General features: G+C 39.8%; 2 protein-coding genes and 1 long non-coding RNA gene across 3 annotated transcripts in view; 2 read left to right on the forward strand and 1 right to left on the reverse strand.

The window, feature by feature from the left end:
- Positions 1-289: 289 nt before the first annotated feature.
- LOC123464763 lies at positions 290-2,099 on the reverse strand. Its single transcript, XR_006639788.1, has 3 exons — positions 1,992-2,099; positions 1,429-1,503; positions 290-428 (listed from the first exon to the last, which is right to left on the reverse strand). It is a non-coding gene; the product is annotated as an uncharacterized LOC123464763 (long non-coding RNA).
- A 6,694-nt stretch (positions 2,100-8,793) lies between these two features.
- The window catches only part of C12H2orf73 (chromosome 12 C2orf73 homolog), a 29,616-nt gene continuing 20,270 nt past the window's right edge, over positions 8,794-18,139 (forward strand). The window contains exons 1-2 of the mRNA XM_045162235.1: positions 8,794-10,324; positions 14,341-14,548. Coding sequence (XP_045018170.1) covers positions 10,299-10,324; positions 14,341-14,548 — 234 coding nt within the window. The 5' untranslated portion in view covers positions 8,794-10,298. The remainder of the gene's footprint in view (positions 10,325-14,340; positions 14,549-18,139) is intronic.
- Positions 14,542-17,780, forward strand: LOC112578053 (60S ribosomal protein L23a). The gene has a single exon (XM_045162236.1). It carries the CDS (start codon positions 16,515-16,517, stop codon positions 16,920-16,922), a length of 408 nt encoding a protein of 135 aa, XP_045018171.1. The 5' UTR covers positions 14,542-16,514; the 3' UTR covers positions 16,923-17,780.

Genomic DNA, 18,139 nt, shown 5'->3' on the forward strand with positions numbered 1-18,139 from the left:
CGCCCTAAACTGTCCCGGTCAAGGTCCTGTCCTGACAGTCTGCTGAGCAAGTTTGTTCTCCAGGGCAATGAAAGCAGGTGGAGCGCGGGGTGCCAGAAATGCAGCAAGTTTCCTTCTAATCCACAGACAAAGGTGAAAATAAATTCCTTCTCCCCAAAGGAAGAGGAGTATAACCACATAACTACATCCACAAAACAGAGTAAAGCAGAAATGAAGATGGTTTGTGATAAAAGAATACACTATTTAGACCAAAGGATCAAAACTGTGGGGCTGTGAGGCACATGCAGCCAGTGCTAAGACAAAGATTCATTCCTCCTGAGAGTGTGAAGTCCGAAGCTAAGAGACAGCTGAAATAACACCCAGGGAAAAATATATGGTCTGATTAAAACAAAAAACCTTTCTTGCTCAATCAAACACAGAGGTCTCTTCTGCAAAATAAACAAAAACACTAATTCAAAAAGATACATGCACCCCAATGTTCAAGCAGCATTATTTACAATAGCCAAAATATGTAAGCAATCTAAAGTGTCCATCAATAGATGGATAACGTAGATGCTACACACACACACACACACACACACACACATACCCCTCAACCATAAGAGAATGAAATTTTGCCATTTGCAATAACATGGATGAACCTGGAGGGTATTATGCTTAGTAAAATAAGTCAGACAGAGAAAGACAAATACTGTATGTTATCACTTAAACGTGTAATCAGAAAAATAAACTAGTGAGTATAACAACAAAGAAAATCAGACTCATAGCTATAGAGAACAAACCAGTGATGAACAGTGAGGACAGGGAAGTGGGGAGGGGAAAGATAGTGGCAGGAGGCTAAGAGGTACAAACCACTATGTATAAAATAAGTAAGCTACAAGCATATATTATACAACACAGGGAATATAACCAATGTTTTATAATAGCTATACATCAAATACAACCTCTAAAAATTGTGAATCACTATGTTGTACACCTAAAACTTATATAATATTTTATATCAACTATACCTCCAAAAATATGAAGGTCTTGGATACTCCAAGAGTCCAGCCTCTGATACCCGTAACTAGGAGGATTACAGAAGCAGGGAGAAACCAGTGACTGGAAGAGAAAGAGCAGGGACTACATAAAACTTGTGGACTTTTTGGCTGCTTATTCAGGAGCATCTACTTAGAATCTGCCGAATGCCAAGCACTGTGCCTGGGGGTAGGTACACAGAGGGGAAGATGAGAGTTTCAACTCTGGAGGCGTTTATATCCTGATGGTAATGCTAATAGATAACTAGTGTCTGAGCACCAACCACGTGGCAGATAGTATATTACAGATGGTCTAATTTTAGTGTCACTAAAACACTATGAGGAAAGCAGGGGAGGGCCATTATTACCACTTTATTTTGAGGAAATTAAGATTCAGAAAAATAAAACTTACTCAAAGTCATGTTGCTAAGAGATAGTTCAATTCCAGGACACAGTATGTAACCACTGTGCTATATTCCTTCAAATACTGAATGAGAGGAAAGAGAATATTAAAAATAGGAAGTAGAATTTCAGTCCCACTTGTATTCAGTTCAGGGAAAAAAAAGTGTAATAAATCTACGTAAAAAAGTATAAAAAATTCTTAGAGAAGGTTAAAATAAAAAGTTTAAAGAGAGTCACCATAAGAAAAAAAAAATCACAAGTCTCACATTACTATATATGAAGAGAAAATGACAGGAAGAAAATAAAGTTTGGGATATAACCCCATGAAGTATATCCAAGATAAAATTACATAGCTTCTATATATTTTATTTTATGTAACCTCAACCATTCACTAGGGAAATAACATACTTAGAATCATTCTCTTTTCCCATAAGGGAGACTTTCTGTTCTCATCCAATCTAATTAACTCATATTCCAGTTAAAATAAACGTCTAAAGGTAATTATTTGGTCCTGTCTTTTGTACTATTCTGGCCTGTCTGTAGAGGGAGAAATATGAGTTTGGAGCAGATTACCTTGTGTATGAGCTTCTCAGCCCAATATTCTCACACAGATAAAATATAGCTTAAATAGAGGATTAATAGCAGGCTCAACAAACAAACAGAGCCTAAAATATAAACAAAAAGCAAAAGTTAAGCTGAGGCTGCTGCCAAAGAACATGCTGAGACAAACTGTACTTAACACACAGGGAGCTGCCTCATCCTTTGAAACTAACCCCAAGAGGGTGAGGTTAAGACCCCACTATGGAGAAGGCAATGGTAACCCACTCCAGTACTCTTGCCTGGAAAATCCCATGGGCAGAGGAGCCTGGTAGGCTGCAGTCCATGGGGTCGCTAAGAGTCAGACACGACTGAGCGACTTCACTTTCGCTTTTCACTTTCATGCATTGGAGAAGGAAATGGCAACCCACTCCAGTGTTCTTGCCTACAGAATCCCAGGGACGGGGAGCCTGGTGGGCTTCTGTCTATGGGGTCGCACAGAGTCGGACACGACTGAAGCAACTTAGCAGCAGCAGCAGCAGCATGGCCCAACTGATGCACTTAATAAAGAAAAGCTCAGCAAAGGTCTTTCATGTATAAATGTGCCTTTAACCCTGTGGCAGCATGTAGGGTAGGTGTTAGTATCTGAGTGTACAGACAAAGGCACAGAGGCTCAGAAAGGTTACTCTTGACCAATCTTGGTTTCCAACAAGGAAGCCCAGGCCCTTGTTCATTGTGGTAATTCATTTCCTTCAACAACGGCTCAAAAGTCTTCCCTGCAGTCTCATGGGCTTGAGTAGCCATTATCCAAATATTAAGTAAAGACTGTGATATTTCCCATATCTATTCTCTACCTGGCAAACAAGTTTTTGCAATGCTGCCTACTTTCTCTTAAAATACAGTGAAATTTCTTTTCCTGAATCTTACATCCCATTATTAAAGCCTCAGAGGTTGGCAGAGGAAGGAAGGAAGGAAGGAAAGGAGGAAAGGAAGGAAGAAAGAAAAGAAGCAGAGAGAAAGCTTAAATCAGATAAATAGGTAAATAGTTTGCTCCCAGGCTTACTATAAGAGGATAAAAACATGGTTAAGTTCCCAAACTTCTACAAATCTTATAAATACTGAAATAATTAAATACAGCTTGAAGCACATAATACCATTATAGTTACATAAGGGGAAAAGGATACGTTAGAATAATAGTTTAAGAGTGATGACTTGTGAAATGGTCATTTGCCATACCAACTTCCCCCAACCCCCATACCACTTTGAAAGGAATGATACAGGTCTAGGAGAAGGGAATGGCAATCCACTCCAGTATTCCTGCCTGGAGAATATTCTTGCCAGAGCAGCCTGGCAGGCTACAGTCCATGAGCTCACAAAGAGTCGGGCATGAATTTGCCTGTATAAACTGAACTGAAGGAGGTATTTGAGGTAAACTAAACTAACCCTTATTAATTAAAAAGTGTTTTTAAAGTGAGTTTCCTATTTACAACCTCAACTGTGATTTCTTTTAGGTATATCCTACCTTAATTTTTTTTAAAATGGAAGCTTTAAGTTAGCCCCTAACTCTTCACTTTTGGTACAGAAGGAAAGTAGTTTTTAATCTGTCATAGGTCCATATGATAGACCATCCATCCATATAAAAATGATTACTATTGTTTAGCAGTTCATTGGCATAGTCTGAAATTGTGGCACCACGTAAAGTCATGAGTTTACATGGAGTGGTGGTGATCTGTGATTGTGTGCTTATTCTTGGATTGTTATGGTCTGCTTTACCAACCATGGAACCGAAACATCAGCTCTAACTGCTGCACACTTGCCAGAACACACTGTGTATGGTGACATGTTACATGTTGATAGTGGAAACGTCCACTTTTCACTCCCCTTCCCCCACAACTGAGTGGTTATCATGGTCTCCTCCCCAAGCGCAGCTTCCTGTCTGGGAGGCTTCCACTTCTAAAACACTGGCCAATTTTTACCCTTCCCAGTTATTTTTACCTACTCTCATAATACCATAATGACATTAGGAAAACCTTTTTTAGAGTCTTATGTTCAATTTTTACTGCTGTGGTTTAAAGGAAGAGGTAGAGAAACTAGATGTAGAGGCAATGTAGTATAAAAAAGAGACTGATCTGAAACCAAATCCCAGCTGTATCATTGTCTAGCTGGGTAATCTTCCACAAGGGGTAAAGATGGGGAAGAGTGGTGGGAAATCATACTTACTGAGCACCCACTTTGTGCCAGATGCCTTATGCGTATCTTATTTAACATAACAATCCTACAAGAGAAAAGCTTTTATCCCTAATCTTTCAGGATCTTTTCTTATTCATTTATTTTTTAAAGATTAATAAGAGGCATATTCAAAATCTAAACCTCAAAGAATTTAAATAACTTACCCAGAATCATAGGGCTTTAATCACAGAGCTAGGATTTAAACTCAGGTCTACTAACTCTGAAGTTCAATAAATATTCATTCTTTACCCCAGGGAAAACACAGAGAATAGCAATTTGTATCATCCAAAGGATCAAAGATAGATTTTTTTTATGGGCAGGAGTTGAAGAATATTAAGTTGCTTAGCTTAATAAGTAGTTTTAAACATCATAAATCAACTATACTTCAGTTTTAAAAAACTTTTAAATTTAAAGGTGATTTTAATTACCATTTTTAAAATGTCAAGATTCTCTAAGGAATTTGTTGGGCAATTATAATTTGTATCCATAAAACACTTGAAAATGAAAGGTAATGTACAGTTTGTATTATATAACGAAGAATTTTTCTGGGGCAAGCTTGCTCATAGGGTGTATTGTATGCAAGGTACTTTTCTAGGTGCTGAGAATCTCAAATGAATAGACTAAAATCTCATGGTCCTATGAGAACAGGCTAGAATATACAAGGAGCTCAATATATATTGGATAGCTCAATAATTAGGTAAGATGTGGTAATAACATGCAAGGAAAATGACTGTATCGCTGGAAGTCTTCAAGTAGACAAAGGGAAATAGCCTTAAAAAGCAGCTAGATGAAAACAGAAAACCATCAAAATGACAGCTTAGACTAGTGATTTCTAACTTTTTGATAATGGTAACACCCAACCATGTTTCATTTTGCATTGTTCCTTCCTTAAGAGGTTCTATGTCGGGGGGTGTGTGTGGTGTGTGTGTGTGCATGTATGCATGTTCAGTCATGTCTAACTCTGTGATCCTATGGACTGTAGCCTGCTGGGCTTCTCTGTCCATGGAGTTTTCCAGGCAAGAACACTGGAGTGAGGTGCCATTTCCTATTCCAGGGGATCATCTGGACCCAAGGATCGAACCTACATCTCTTGCATCTCCTGCGTTGGCAAGCAGATTCTTTACACTGAGTCACCTGTGAAGTTGCCTATATGTCCACAACTATTCACAAATCTTAGCTACATGATCACTCTATTTAAAACAGTACCAAAATGGCCCTCTACTATTTTAGCCACCCAAGACTAGCCTTTCATTCATCCTTGGTTACAGTTTCTATATGAATGACCACAGTTGGATTATTTAAAAATGAATCTTGAGTTATGAAATTATAGAACCCTTCAAATTTATAAAATATAGTCTTCTTCCTTCAGTCAGGTGAATTACCTAACTATTGATTTCTAACAATGATTTTTGAGTAACCCAGGCTGTAATTGTTTTAGTTATTTCAAGAAATTTCATAAAATTAAGGTTTTAAATTATACATCTACATGAATAAATCCACACTCATGAATACATCCAGGGTCACTTATATTGGAGTGATCTATATGATTTATACTAGGCATCTTTACTTTTTAAGAGACACAACACTTCTTACTTGTTATATAATCAATTGACTTTGAACTTGGACCAGAGGGAAATTAACAGTCCCTTTCATATCTGGAGAAGGGAAAGGCTACCACTCCACTATTATAGCCTGGAGAATTCCATGGACTGTATAGTCCATGGGGTCACAAAGAGTTGGACACAACTGAGCGCTTCACTTTATATCTGTAATTCATCCAAACTTATCCATCCTCAAAGATAAACAAAACTAACACTAACATTTCTCATTCCCATTGCCCTCAAATTAATTAATGTGTATTTTGGCTTAATAAAGGTCTTATAGTCTAAGGTAATGAAATAAAGACAATGTAATGCATGTACTTCATGAATTTTCTATCCTATTAACTATAAAAACAGGAAGAATACTAACAGCCAGTTTTTAATGTATGCTCCCTGGTGGCTCAGACAGTAAAGAACTGGCCTGCAATGCAGGAAACTTGGGTGGGGAAAATCCCCTGAAGAAGGGAACGGCAACCCACTCCAGTATTCTTGCCTGGAGAATCCCAAGGACAGAGGAACCTGGAGGGTTACAGTCTATGGGGTTGCAAATGGACACAATTGAGCAACTAACACTTTCGTATTTTTTTCACTTTGCTTATGAGGATAAGTTATCTGCATGTATTTTGTAATTTAATCCTTACAACAAATGTAAATGAGGCAAAAAAAAACCTACCTTTAAAACAATAAATAAAGTTAGAGATAGCTTTGTTTATTTGCAGTCTTCTTGAGATCCTCACCTGTATCCCATCACTGAAGAAAGAACTGAGAAGCAGCAGGAGCTTCCTGAGCCTCAGCTTTCCCATCAGGTTATACAACCGCACCTTCATTATTTTTGGCATTTTCCTATGGTTCGAAAAAAAGTGTTGACAATTTTCTGCATCTATAACATTTTGGATGAGCAATTTGCATCCTATTGTGTTTCCTCACATATGGTGCTCTAGCTCAAATAGCACTGGTATTTTTATCTCGCACAATTTAAGTATACCACTTTGAATTCTTCTTCGCTGACAAGTATCCAAATTACCTAACACAAATGAGAAAGCTCCACGTGTGTTCATTGATTTCAGACAAAAAATTTCCAACAGAATCCTGTATTTTACAGCTAGAATGGATCATAAGGACAATCTAATCTGACTATCTCTCGTTAGAAGTGATAATCTACAGCAGAGAGGTTTAAGTGTCTCTGCTAGGTCAGGTTAACTAGTTGATGGTAGAAAAAACTAATAGTACTTCAGTACTTTTTTCTACATAAAAATGTCAATAGTTATTATAAAAATCCATATTATTTTTCAGTGTCCTGCAGAGGATGTTTCAATAATAAATGATGAGCACATTTTTATAATATTGTATTATTATCAGTACTGAAATTGAAAATTTGTGACTATGAGTTATATAATATCATTGTGGTTCAGAATTTTTTCCTATATCCATAAATAGATTATGACTTCCTTGTTGGTTGGCAGAATACCTTTTTTTCTTTATATGCTGCTGCTGCTAAGTCACTTCAGTTGTGTCCGACTCTGTGTGACCCCATCGACGGCAGCCCACCAGGCTCCCTCGTCCCTGGGATTCTCCAGGCAAGAACACTGGAGTGGGTTGCCATTTCCTTCTCCAATGCATGAAAGTGAAAAGTGAAAGGGAAGTCTCTCAGTCGTGTCTGACTCTTAGCGACTCCATGGACTGCAGCCCACCAGGCTCCTCCGCCCATGGGATTTTCCAGGCAAGAGTACTGGAGTGGGGTGCCATTGCCTTCTCCAATATATGTATGTGTGTGTGTATATATATATACACACACAATTAAAGATAGTTGACTTACAATGTTTCAGGTTTACAGCAAGGTGATTCAGTTACATACATACACCTATATTATTTTCACATTATTTTCCATTATATGTTATTACAAGATACTGACTATAGTTCCCTGTGCTATATAGCAAAACTTTGTTGCTTGTTGCATATCTGTTTTTTTTAATTAGAAATCTAGCATTCTATTCGTACTAAGTTAAACAAGTAGAATCAAAATGTCATAGATTTTTTAGCTAGGCAAAAATTCATAAGTTTTCTAAAATATATATAGTAGGTTACATACACTATATATAGGTATACAAAGACCTATGCTTGATAAACTTGAGAAAGAACATAAAAAAACAAAAAAAAAAAAAACAAAAAAAAGGCAAGAAGAGATGGAGAAACTGGAAAACATAGACTAAATGAAATGTAAGCACTGAATAGAAATAGAAAAAGTGAAACACACTAGATAAAAGGCACAATTTCTTTTTAAACAATCTTTTTTATACCCCTTAATAAACCTACACATACACGAACTACTTAACAGCTGGAAAGAGACTGACATAAATATATTTATATTTTAAACTAATACTATATGATTCAAAATAGAATCAAACAACTGTCATCCTGTATGAATGCAGGTGAGTATGTTGTTTGGAGAGACAGAAAGTTGAGAAAACTTTTTTTTCCTATCAAGCAATTGAGATTGTCCCTGACGGTGAGGGGATTTAGGTGCTTCAAGAGATTGGTGAGGACTGGAATAGAAAGTAGATGGAATGATGAGAGTTGACTGAGTCTTAACACATCTGGTGGCATATGCAGATCAAATTGCTCAATAAAAATAATAATAATAACTGAGGACTTAGTACATGTTTGGCTCTCCTCTCCGTGCTCCTGAGTTAAATCATCTACACTTTGAAAGTCAGTTCAGTCACTCATTCATGTCCAACTCTTTGCAATCCCATGGACTGCAGCATGCCAGGCTTCCCTGTCCATCACCAACTCCTGGAGCCTACTCAAACTCATGTCCATCAAGTCAGTGATGCCATCCAACCATCTCATCCTCTGTTGTCCCCTTCTCCTTCCTCCTTCAATCTTTCCCAGCATCAGAGTCTTTTCCAATGAGTCAGTTCTTCGCATCAGGTGGCCAAAGTATTGGAGTTTCATTTTCAGCATCAGTCCTTCCAATGAATATTCAGGACTGATTTCCTTTAGGATTGACTGACTGATCTTGCAGTCCAAGGGACTCTCAAGAGTCTTCTCCAACACCACAGTTCTAAAGCATGAATTCCTCCTCACTCAGCTTTGTTTATGGGTCCATGAGTTGATGTGAATCCAAGTAATGAAAGTGAAAGAAAGTGAAAGTTGCTCAGTCCTGTCCAACTCTTTGCAACCCCATGTACTGTACAGTCCATTGAATTCTCCAGGCCAGAATACTGGAGTGGGTAGCCTTTCCCTTCTCCAGGAATCTCCCCTACCCAGGAATTGAACCGGAGTCTCCTGCACTGCAGGTGGATTCTTTACCAACTGAGCTATCAGGGAAGCCCACTATGTATCAAACTTCTTTTCATTTACTCTTCTTCCTCTTAGGACTTAAGCTCATTTCTGTACAATGATTCCTGTGATCCTACCTCAACAAACCTCTGCTGTCCCATATCTTTCAAGGTAAATGTAAACACATACTAAGACTGAGGCTGGGTTACAAAATATATGCATATGCATAGTCCAATATACAGCAGAATTCAATTCAAAAAGGAATCTTCTCTTCCCAGTATCTAGGGAGATGCCCGAGCAATACCAAAGACATTTGGCTCTGGTAGTGGAAATTGGGAAGCAATGGTGAAATGAGGTAAGACATTCCAGGGCCTGAAAGTGGACGCAAGTCATCAGCTGCTTCTCTCAGGAGGCTTGTTCTTTTTGGATAAGGGCTATATGTACAAGCCACGATCTGCTGCCACAGCCTCCAGCCCCCTCTACCTGATTCTGAAGCCCGCTCAGGCTGGAGCTGATGCCCACAATGCGGGGAGTCTCATTTGTAGGAGATGAGTGTTCCCTTGCTTTATTTTACTGTTTGCCGCCAGCCAGGGTAAGGAGGATGTGTCAGAAATCATGGAGAACAGCGACAGCCAAGCTTTCTCACGCAAAGACTAGGCAACTAAGGAACAGCAAATCATGACTTGCACAGTATTTAATGGATCATGGGAAAACAAGCTTCTCTCTTGCCTGCCTGCCCTTTTGGAACCAGCTCTGGCAGACGTGGGCAAAACCGGGGTGGCGTCCTGCGGGGCTCTAGAGGGCGGGAGATGCAGGGACGCGAATAACTCAGCACCTCACCCCGCACCAGGGCCAAGGGCCGAGCGGGAGGCTCCGGAATCGCCCCTTGATGATCCCCAAAGACAGACTGGGCCCTGATAAATATCCCGCCCGGCCGGATATAGGGAGCGGAGCTTGCAGCGGGTCTGGGAAGTACACAGTCAGATCCAGCCAGCCACTCCCTCCCCATCACCAGCCTCACCCTCTGGCTGCGGAGCCGACAGGGTTACTGCGCCTGCGCAGTCCTAGTCCCACCACTCCCACGCTTTCCGAGGCCTCCTACCCAGCTTGCTGTCGCTTAGCAACGCACAAGTCACAGTCGTGGTTTCTCCGCGCGTCCCTTTCCTGGCAGGGTTTAGTCCATGGTTTTCCCGTGAGGCTCCTCATTGCCTCGAGTCAGACGTAGGAGCCCATGGAGGGAAAGGAGGATAAGCAGCAGTAAGTGCTGAGCATTGGTTTTCTATTTCCCCTTACGAAAATGTTTTCTTCCCTGTGGGGAGGGTTAAGTGAGATCCGAAGGGTGTCTTCAGGCCATCAGGGAGTTTCCTCTGCCAGTCCCCTTTCCTACTCTAACTTCTAGTATTGAGTGCAATAATTTTAAAACCAACTGTTTACTGAGCGCCTACAATCTATCAGGCATTTTACATGCATTGGCCTAAAATTCTTGACACAATACCATCTTGAATCATCCATTCCTTCTGACATCTAATTTATTAGCAAATTCAGTAGGCTTTACCTTGAAAATAAATGCAGACTCCACCACGATCCAGCATCTCTACCATCATTCCCACTCAAGGCAGCGTTCCACGTGGTCTTTTTACAGCATAAATTTAGATTCCTGTTCATCCTTGGCTACTGCAGAGGAAAAGGCAGGGCTCCTACAATGGCCACTGGGGCCCACACAATGTGTCCTTTGCCTTCCTTGACCTTGTCTGCACTTGCCTGCCTCTGACAGGGTTCTGCTCCAGCACTGAGGCCTCCCTGCTACATCTGCAGTAACTTTCTGAGTGTGGTCCCCAGAACAGCGTCAGCATCACCTGAGCACTTATTCAAAATGCACATTCTGGGGGGTGGGGAGAGGTTCCCCTCCTCTCCACAGATGTACCATATCAGAAACTCTAGAAGGGCATGATAATTGGGTATTAACAAAGCCTCCAGGTGATTCTGATGGACCCTAAATTTTGAGAACTATTCAATCAAGCAGCTTGTTACAGCTTGTTATGTCGTGGAGCCACGTTATTTGCTTCCAAAGCCTGTTATTTTTGTCTCTAAAATGGTGGTTCTCAAATTTCAATGTATATAAGAATAATAGGGTTTCCTGGGAACCTGCCCCAAAGATTGATTTGGTAGGTTAGGGAAGGGGCCCTTGAATTTGCATTTCTGACAAATTGACAACTGATGCCAGGGCTGCTACTCCAGGAACCACGCTTGAAAAAGCACCATCCTAAGGTCAGGTACTTCTGCTGCAAAGCTTTGGCAGCTACAGTTCCCTTGCTAGAATGCACTCCCTCAAATACCCACTTAGCTCTCTCCCCTCTTTCCTTTCTTCATTGCCATCTTCATAATGCAGCCTCCACCTTATCTAAAAATGCCACCTACCTCCCATATACACGGACTTCTTTCCCCCATTCCCTGATTTATTTTTGTCCTCAGTACTTAACAGACTATATACTTTACTTTTTATTTCTCAACTGCCTTCACCTCCTAAAATGTAAGCTCCGTTTGTTGCTTCTGTATCCTCAGTGCCTCAAACAGCACAGAGCATATAACTCATTTATTGAAAGAATGAATTATTTAATTTTATTCTCACATGTCTTATGATAGGTATTATTGTCCTTACCATGCAAAGAATTGGAAACTAAAGCTCAGATAGTAAATGGCAGAGCTGGGATTCCAACCCAGGTCTAACTTACTTCAGAGCCCACTAGTATTTTTAACTGGAGAAGGCAATGGCACCCCACTCCAGTACTCTTGCCTGGAAAATCCCATGGACGGAGGAGCCCGATAGGCTGCAGTCCCTGGGGTTGCTGCGAGTCGGACACGACTGAGCAGCTTCACTTTCACTTTTCACTTTCGTGCACTGGAGAAGGAAATAGCAACCCACTCCAGTGTTCTTGCCTGGAGAATCCCAGGGACAGGGGAGCCTGGTGGGCTGCCATCTATGGGGTCGCACAGAGTCGGATACACTGAAGCGACTTAGCAGCAGCAGCAGTATTTTTAACTGTGCTTTCTTTCTAGTAGGAGATAACTAAGAACTCCATATTTCACATTTATGAGTCAATCTAGAGCCACTCAGACCACAAATACTTAATAAAATGACTGCATCAGTATGTGAGCAAACAGCCACAGTCCTTTCCTTAGGGACCTGATTCTAGTACAAATGCACTGCTGGGTTACAACTATGAGAAGCAGATGGAAAAAACTGATGCCAGAAGTCTACGATGATAAATAATGGCCTTTAAATAAATTCATTTCTGAAAAGATAACAGGAAAAGCCTTTGAAGTGATTTACACTTAACCGGTAATCATTTTTTCCAAACCCTTCACAGAGAGCAACTTCTGTTGGGACACAGGGAACTGGAATCCAAGGGTCCTGAATATTGTATGTGTTCTGGGTGAGGGTTGGGTGTGTAACAGCTAACACAAAGCCAGAGTGACAAACAAGTCCAGCAGATTCACCAGAAATGTGTAGACAGTATAGTGGCAAGACACTTGTCTGGATGTTGGGTACATAATGATGAATGAAACCCAGTCATCACCTTCATGGAACTTAATGGCTTGTAAAGGACATTTGTAGTGCTTACTAGAACAACTAAACAAAAATAGGTACATAAATGATAAATCGTAGTTTGCGTTATGAAAGAAATGAACAAAGTACTAAAACAGAGAATACATGGTGTGGGAAGGGGAAGTCTAGGAAAAGCTTCTGGATTCTTTACCCACTGAGCCACTAGGGAAGCCCAAAAGCTTCTGAGGAGACGACTTTTCAGCTGGAGATCTAAAGGGTAATGAGTCAGGAACTGTGCAGGGAGCTGCGGGGGTGGGGGGGTGCAGCAGATGCCCTGAGGGGAGAGGAGACCAGTGTGTTCCAGGAAACTGAAGGTAGGCAGTCTGGCTGCAGAAGGGAAGGGAGAATGGCTTGAGTGGCTGAAGAGATTAGCGGGAGCAGGGTCACACAGGGTCTCAGAGCTATGATAAGGATGAAGTGTTTTAACGTAAATGCAATGGAAAGCCATCGGGGCTGCTGCTAAGTCGCTTCAGTAGTGGTGCTGCTGCTGCTGCTGCGTTGCTTCAGTCGTGTCCGACTCTGTGCGACCCCATAGACGGAAGCCCAGCAGGCTTCCCGTCCCTGGGATTCTCCAGGCAAGAACACTGGAGTGGGTTGCCATTTCCTTCTCCAATGCATGAAAGTGAAAAGTGAAAGTGAAGTCGCTCAGTCGTGTCTGACTCTAGCGACCCCATGGACTGCAGCCTACCAGACTCCTCTGTCCATGGGATTTTCCAGGCAAAAGTACTGGAGTGGGGTGCCATTGCCTTCTCCGCAGTAGTGCCACTGGAGGGTTTTAATTGGAAAAACTGACAAGATAGAAGCGATGGACTTGGCTATGGTTTGAAATAAGGTAGGGCCATGGACATGGCTAAACAGAACTACTCACTTTCTCTATAAATTTCGAATATTATTCACTCACCTTCCATGGGTCAGGGCTTTGATTTTTTTCTACATAAAAAGTATCTAAACTCAATATTTTGTTACCTTTATTTTTCAAGTATCTGAAATTTTTTAAAAAGCACCTTTTATAAAGTCTATTGCTCATTTGAAAGGAGAAAAACTTTAATAAACTATTACTTTAAAATATTTTTATTTATAACATTTGAAAAAATCAGTAATTTTTATTTTTATTCCAGGGTAGTCATAAGCAGCAAAAAATGATGAGATTGAATTAGCTGTTCTGATATCTGCACAGTGGTCTCTTCCTGAAAAGATAAATAATAGTGCTCATTTGGTAGCTTTTGTAACTCTGCTAGGTGAGCCTTTAAAATTAAATAGATGGCTTTGTCACCTTGTCCAGATGACTAAATTTATTACATAACTAACTTAAAGAAGATGAATTAAAATTAGCATGTGACATAGGCACCTGAATAAATACTGTAAACATGATTTGTAAGAATGATCAAATCACTACTCTTTCTTTACTCCAAGCAAATGTCTGTACACTGCATTGGTATTATAGTAATAAAGAATCATGATTAAAACAAATATCTTTATCTTATATATGATTTCAAATGAGAGGATACCTTCTCAAATTTTAATTGCACCAGCCCCTAATTTTTATTAATAAAGCCTAAATTGTCTTGACACCCGAAATATATTTACATCTTATTTTATATGATTATCAATCAGCACTGAAATGTTCATTGGAATAAAGGATATACAATTTAATTCTGTTTTTCAGACAGCATAAAATAGAAGATGCTGGTATACTGTATGTAACTGAAAAAGAAGAATTCAAACATGAAAAAAAACCTGGAAAAAGTATTCAACATTCAAAACCATGTGTTGGGAGAGGACGTGTATATTATGCTAAATTCATTAACACAAATGTAAGAACATGCAATGAACCAGTTCCCTACATAGATGTCAAGAAAGAGCCAGAAAATCAGGTTGGATTGATGTTCATTACATACAAATATAGATTTAGATTCAGAAATGTTTTGCAGGATCATTTTGTCACAGACTACTTAAAGGATGTGACATATCTCAGACTAATACTTTTTATAATCCAATAGTTAAAAGCAGTAATCTGGAACAATACTCGCAGATAATGTTTGCATACAAACGATGTGTATGTATATAGAAGGAATCCAAATAACTGTTTTTCTCAACTGGATCACAGTCACTCAGCGGTGCTTAGGGAGAGGAGGGGCTATTGAAGAAATCTCTTCTAAAATATTGTATTTGTGACAGATATTATAAAATTTTCCATGATACTCAGTAATTCAAATACTTTCTATAAAATAATAGCTACCAATTATTGAAAGTGTGCAATGTGCTAGGAATGAGCTAAGAGTTTCATATAAATTATATCCTTTAATCTGCACAACTATTTCTAGGAGATATTATTGGAAATAGTTTAGTGAAAACATGCTCTAATATAGTAAATTAACATAACCTGAGATTACATAGTGAGCAAATGTCACAGTCACATTTCTGACCCAGGACTCTGTTTAGCCAAATCACACTTTCATTCACTATTATATTAAATATATTCCATTATCATTTTTTTACAATCAGGTTTGTTGAGGTTTGTTGTATTAGTTTCCTATGTTGCTGTTAATGATTACCACAAACTTAAAACCATAGCTTAAAGCAACACAAAGTTATTCTCAACAGTTCCGAAGCTCAAAAGTCCACAGTCAATCTCATTGGCCGCCGGCAGAGCTGGTTCTTTCACCAGGCTCTAAGGAAGAATCCACTTCCTTGTCTTTCCCACCTTCTAGAGGTTGCTGCATTCCTTGGCTCACAGACCCCTCTTTAAAGCCAACAACATAGCATCTTCAAATCTCTGACTGACTTCCCTGCCTCATTCTTCTAAGGACCCTTGTGATTATACTGGGATCCTTAGACAAAAATAATCTGGGATAATCTCCCCTTTCCAAGATCGTTAGTCATAGCCGCAAAGTCCCTTTGCCATGTAAGGTCGGTGTGCCTAGTCATGTCCAACTCTTTGCCACCCCATGGACTGTAGCCCACCAGGCTCCTCTGTCCATGGAATTTTCCAGGCAAGAACACTGCAGTGGGTTGCCATTTCCTACTCCAGGGAAGGTTAGGTATAGTTCTGATTTAACTTAACATTTAAATGGAGATTGCTTTTCGTGAGCTCTCTTTACATAGATAACATCAACTATTCATGTCATGAAACAGCACACCACAGCCCTGTGTGTGAATGTGAAATAAATAATAAGATAAATAGATAAATAAAGTTTACCTTGGTTTTTAAAAATTAACTGGTTTATAGTAATAATGGCTTTAAAATGAGTAAAGAAAATAAAGTTACCTAAATATTTAAATTGACATATATCTGTTATGTATTTTTTAAAGAAAATGTCTTTAGCATACCAGATTGGTTGATTTTACTTATTTGCAAGATTTTTAAATTAAATAATAAATTATATAGTTCTACATAGGGACATCAAATTGGTGATATTAGAAAAAGTAAAAACAAGTTTCAGCTCTGTTAGTTCCAATAAAAACTAATTTGGTTGTCTTATATTTTTAAATATTGGTAAATATTGATATTTCAAAGACAATTATACTAGGTCAGTGTTTTACAAATTGTATTTTTTGGAGCACTAACCTTTGGCTATGTGCTCAACAAAATAAAGCTTCACAGTCAAATATGCTGTGGAAAAGCTGTATTTTTATATACCCTTCTGAGAGCTTCACAATTCACATCAGCAGATAAAGGTTCTGAGAAATTCTGTGGTAAACTTGTTTAACTTGCTTATCTTTTTATTTGTCAAATCTATTTAACTATGGAAACCTCTTTTATATAATACTTATTAACATGCTGCAGAACTAGTATTCCACAGAACACAATTCAAGGATAACTGTTGCCTTTTCCCAAAAATGGTGCCGAAGGCAAAGAAGGAAGCCCCTGCCCCTCTCAAAGCTGAAGCCAAAGCAAAGGGCAAGAAAGCAGTGTTGAAAGGCGTCCACAGCCACAAACAAAAGAAGATCTGGAGGTCACCCACCTTCCAATGGCCCAAAACACTGAGGCCCAGGAGGCAGCCCAAATATCCTTGGAAGAGCACCCCTAGGAGAAACAAAGCTGACCACTATGCCATCATCAGATTCCCCCTCACCACCAAGTCAGCTGTGAAGAAAAGAGAGGACAGCAACACACTGGAGTTCACTGTGGCTGTCAAGGCCACCCAGCACCAAACTGAACAGGCTGTGAAGAAGCTCTATGACACCGACATGGCTAAGCACAATACCCTAAGCAGGCCTGATGGAGAGGAGAAGGTGCATGTTTGACTGGCTTCTGACTATGCTGCTTTGCATGTTGCCAACAAAATTGGGATCATTTAAACTGAGTCCAGCTGGCTAATTCCAAATATAAAAGCTTTCACTATTAAAAAAAAAAAAGAGTAACTTTATTGCTCATACTTTATTGAGCAAAGTATGAATTGCTTAAAAAGAGGTATTTCTCAGCATTCTTTCTGATCCACAACAAAATACAGAGGAATGTGGATACAATGTAACTCTAGTAACAAATTTTTTAAAGCCACGGAGGTCTACTAAAAAACATATGATTATCTATGTGTAAGTTGTTGTCAAAAGTCTGTATTTCCCTAGGAATCCCTACAGTATAATGTTTTGTTCCACAGACAGCACCCTCATCACCACACCCCCATCATCACCAGCAGTCATCTTGGCCAGGCTGCTCTAGAGCTTGGCTTACCACCTCTAACATTCTCTTAACTAGTTTCTCCAGGATATCCCACTTGCTTTCACTATATCCCCCCAGGATTCTCCCTTAGTTTCTCAAAGAATGGAAGTAATTTTACTGATGCATTTCTGAAGATATTGGGATGACAGAAGTATAATGCAGAGATGGCCTCACAGTGGTTTCCAAGGGTAGCCAAGAGGCCTGCAGTACAACAGCTCTTGGGCATTCCAGGAGCCTGCATCATAGTGAGTCTTGTCATTAGGAATCGCCAGGTACCTTCCTACCATGGAACCCCAGTGCTGGTCATCCTGGGGCAGGGACCCTGGACTGGAAGGGAGGACTTCATCCTCTCTCTGGGTCCAAAGTTTGGGGAACAACTTTTTCTTTAGGCAAAACTCCCTCTACAATCTGCAGGATTGTGGTCCGACCCCCAAAACCTAAACAAAGCAATTACAGAGAGGGCCTTTTCCAGTCTCCTTTATCATAAATAACTCCACATCAGCCCCTCACAACCCAATGTAAGTGATTGTACACAGAGTGGTAAAGTTTTATCCTTAGTCCTCCCCTTCAGCGTGTAGTAAAGGAAAAAAAATAAGCCTCCACCTTTACCTTTAATCTTTATAATCTGAGCAAATGCTTGGATCAAATGGGCATGCATGCGTATCTGGGTGCATACACGTTTTCAGTCTTCTAGGAAGGAATCAGACTTTTGGGGCATAGGGCAAACTATCCAGAAAGAGAAAAGATAAAAAAAGTTTTTGAACTCTAGGATTTCATTCTCCTGAAGTGAGGATTCATCCAA

This window comes from Bubalus bubalis, chromosome 12 (genome assembly GCF_019923935.1).
Source record: "Bubalus bubalis isolate 160015118507 breed Murrah chromosome 12, NDDB_SH_1, whole genome shotgun sequence".
In the NCBI taxonomy this organism is placed as follows: domain Eukaryota; kingdom Metazoa; phylum Chordata; class Mammalia; order Artiodactyla; family Bovidae; genus Bubalus; species Bubalus bubalis.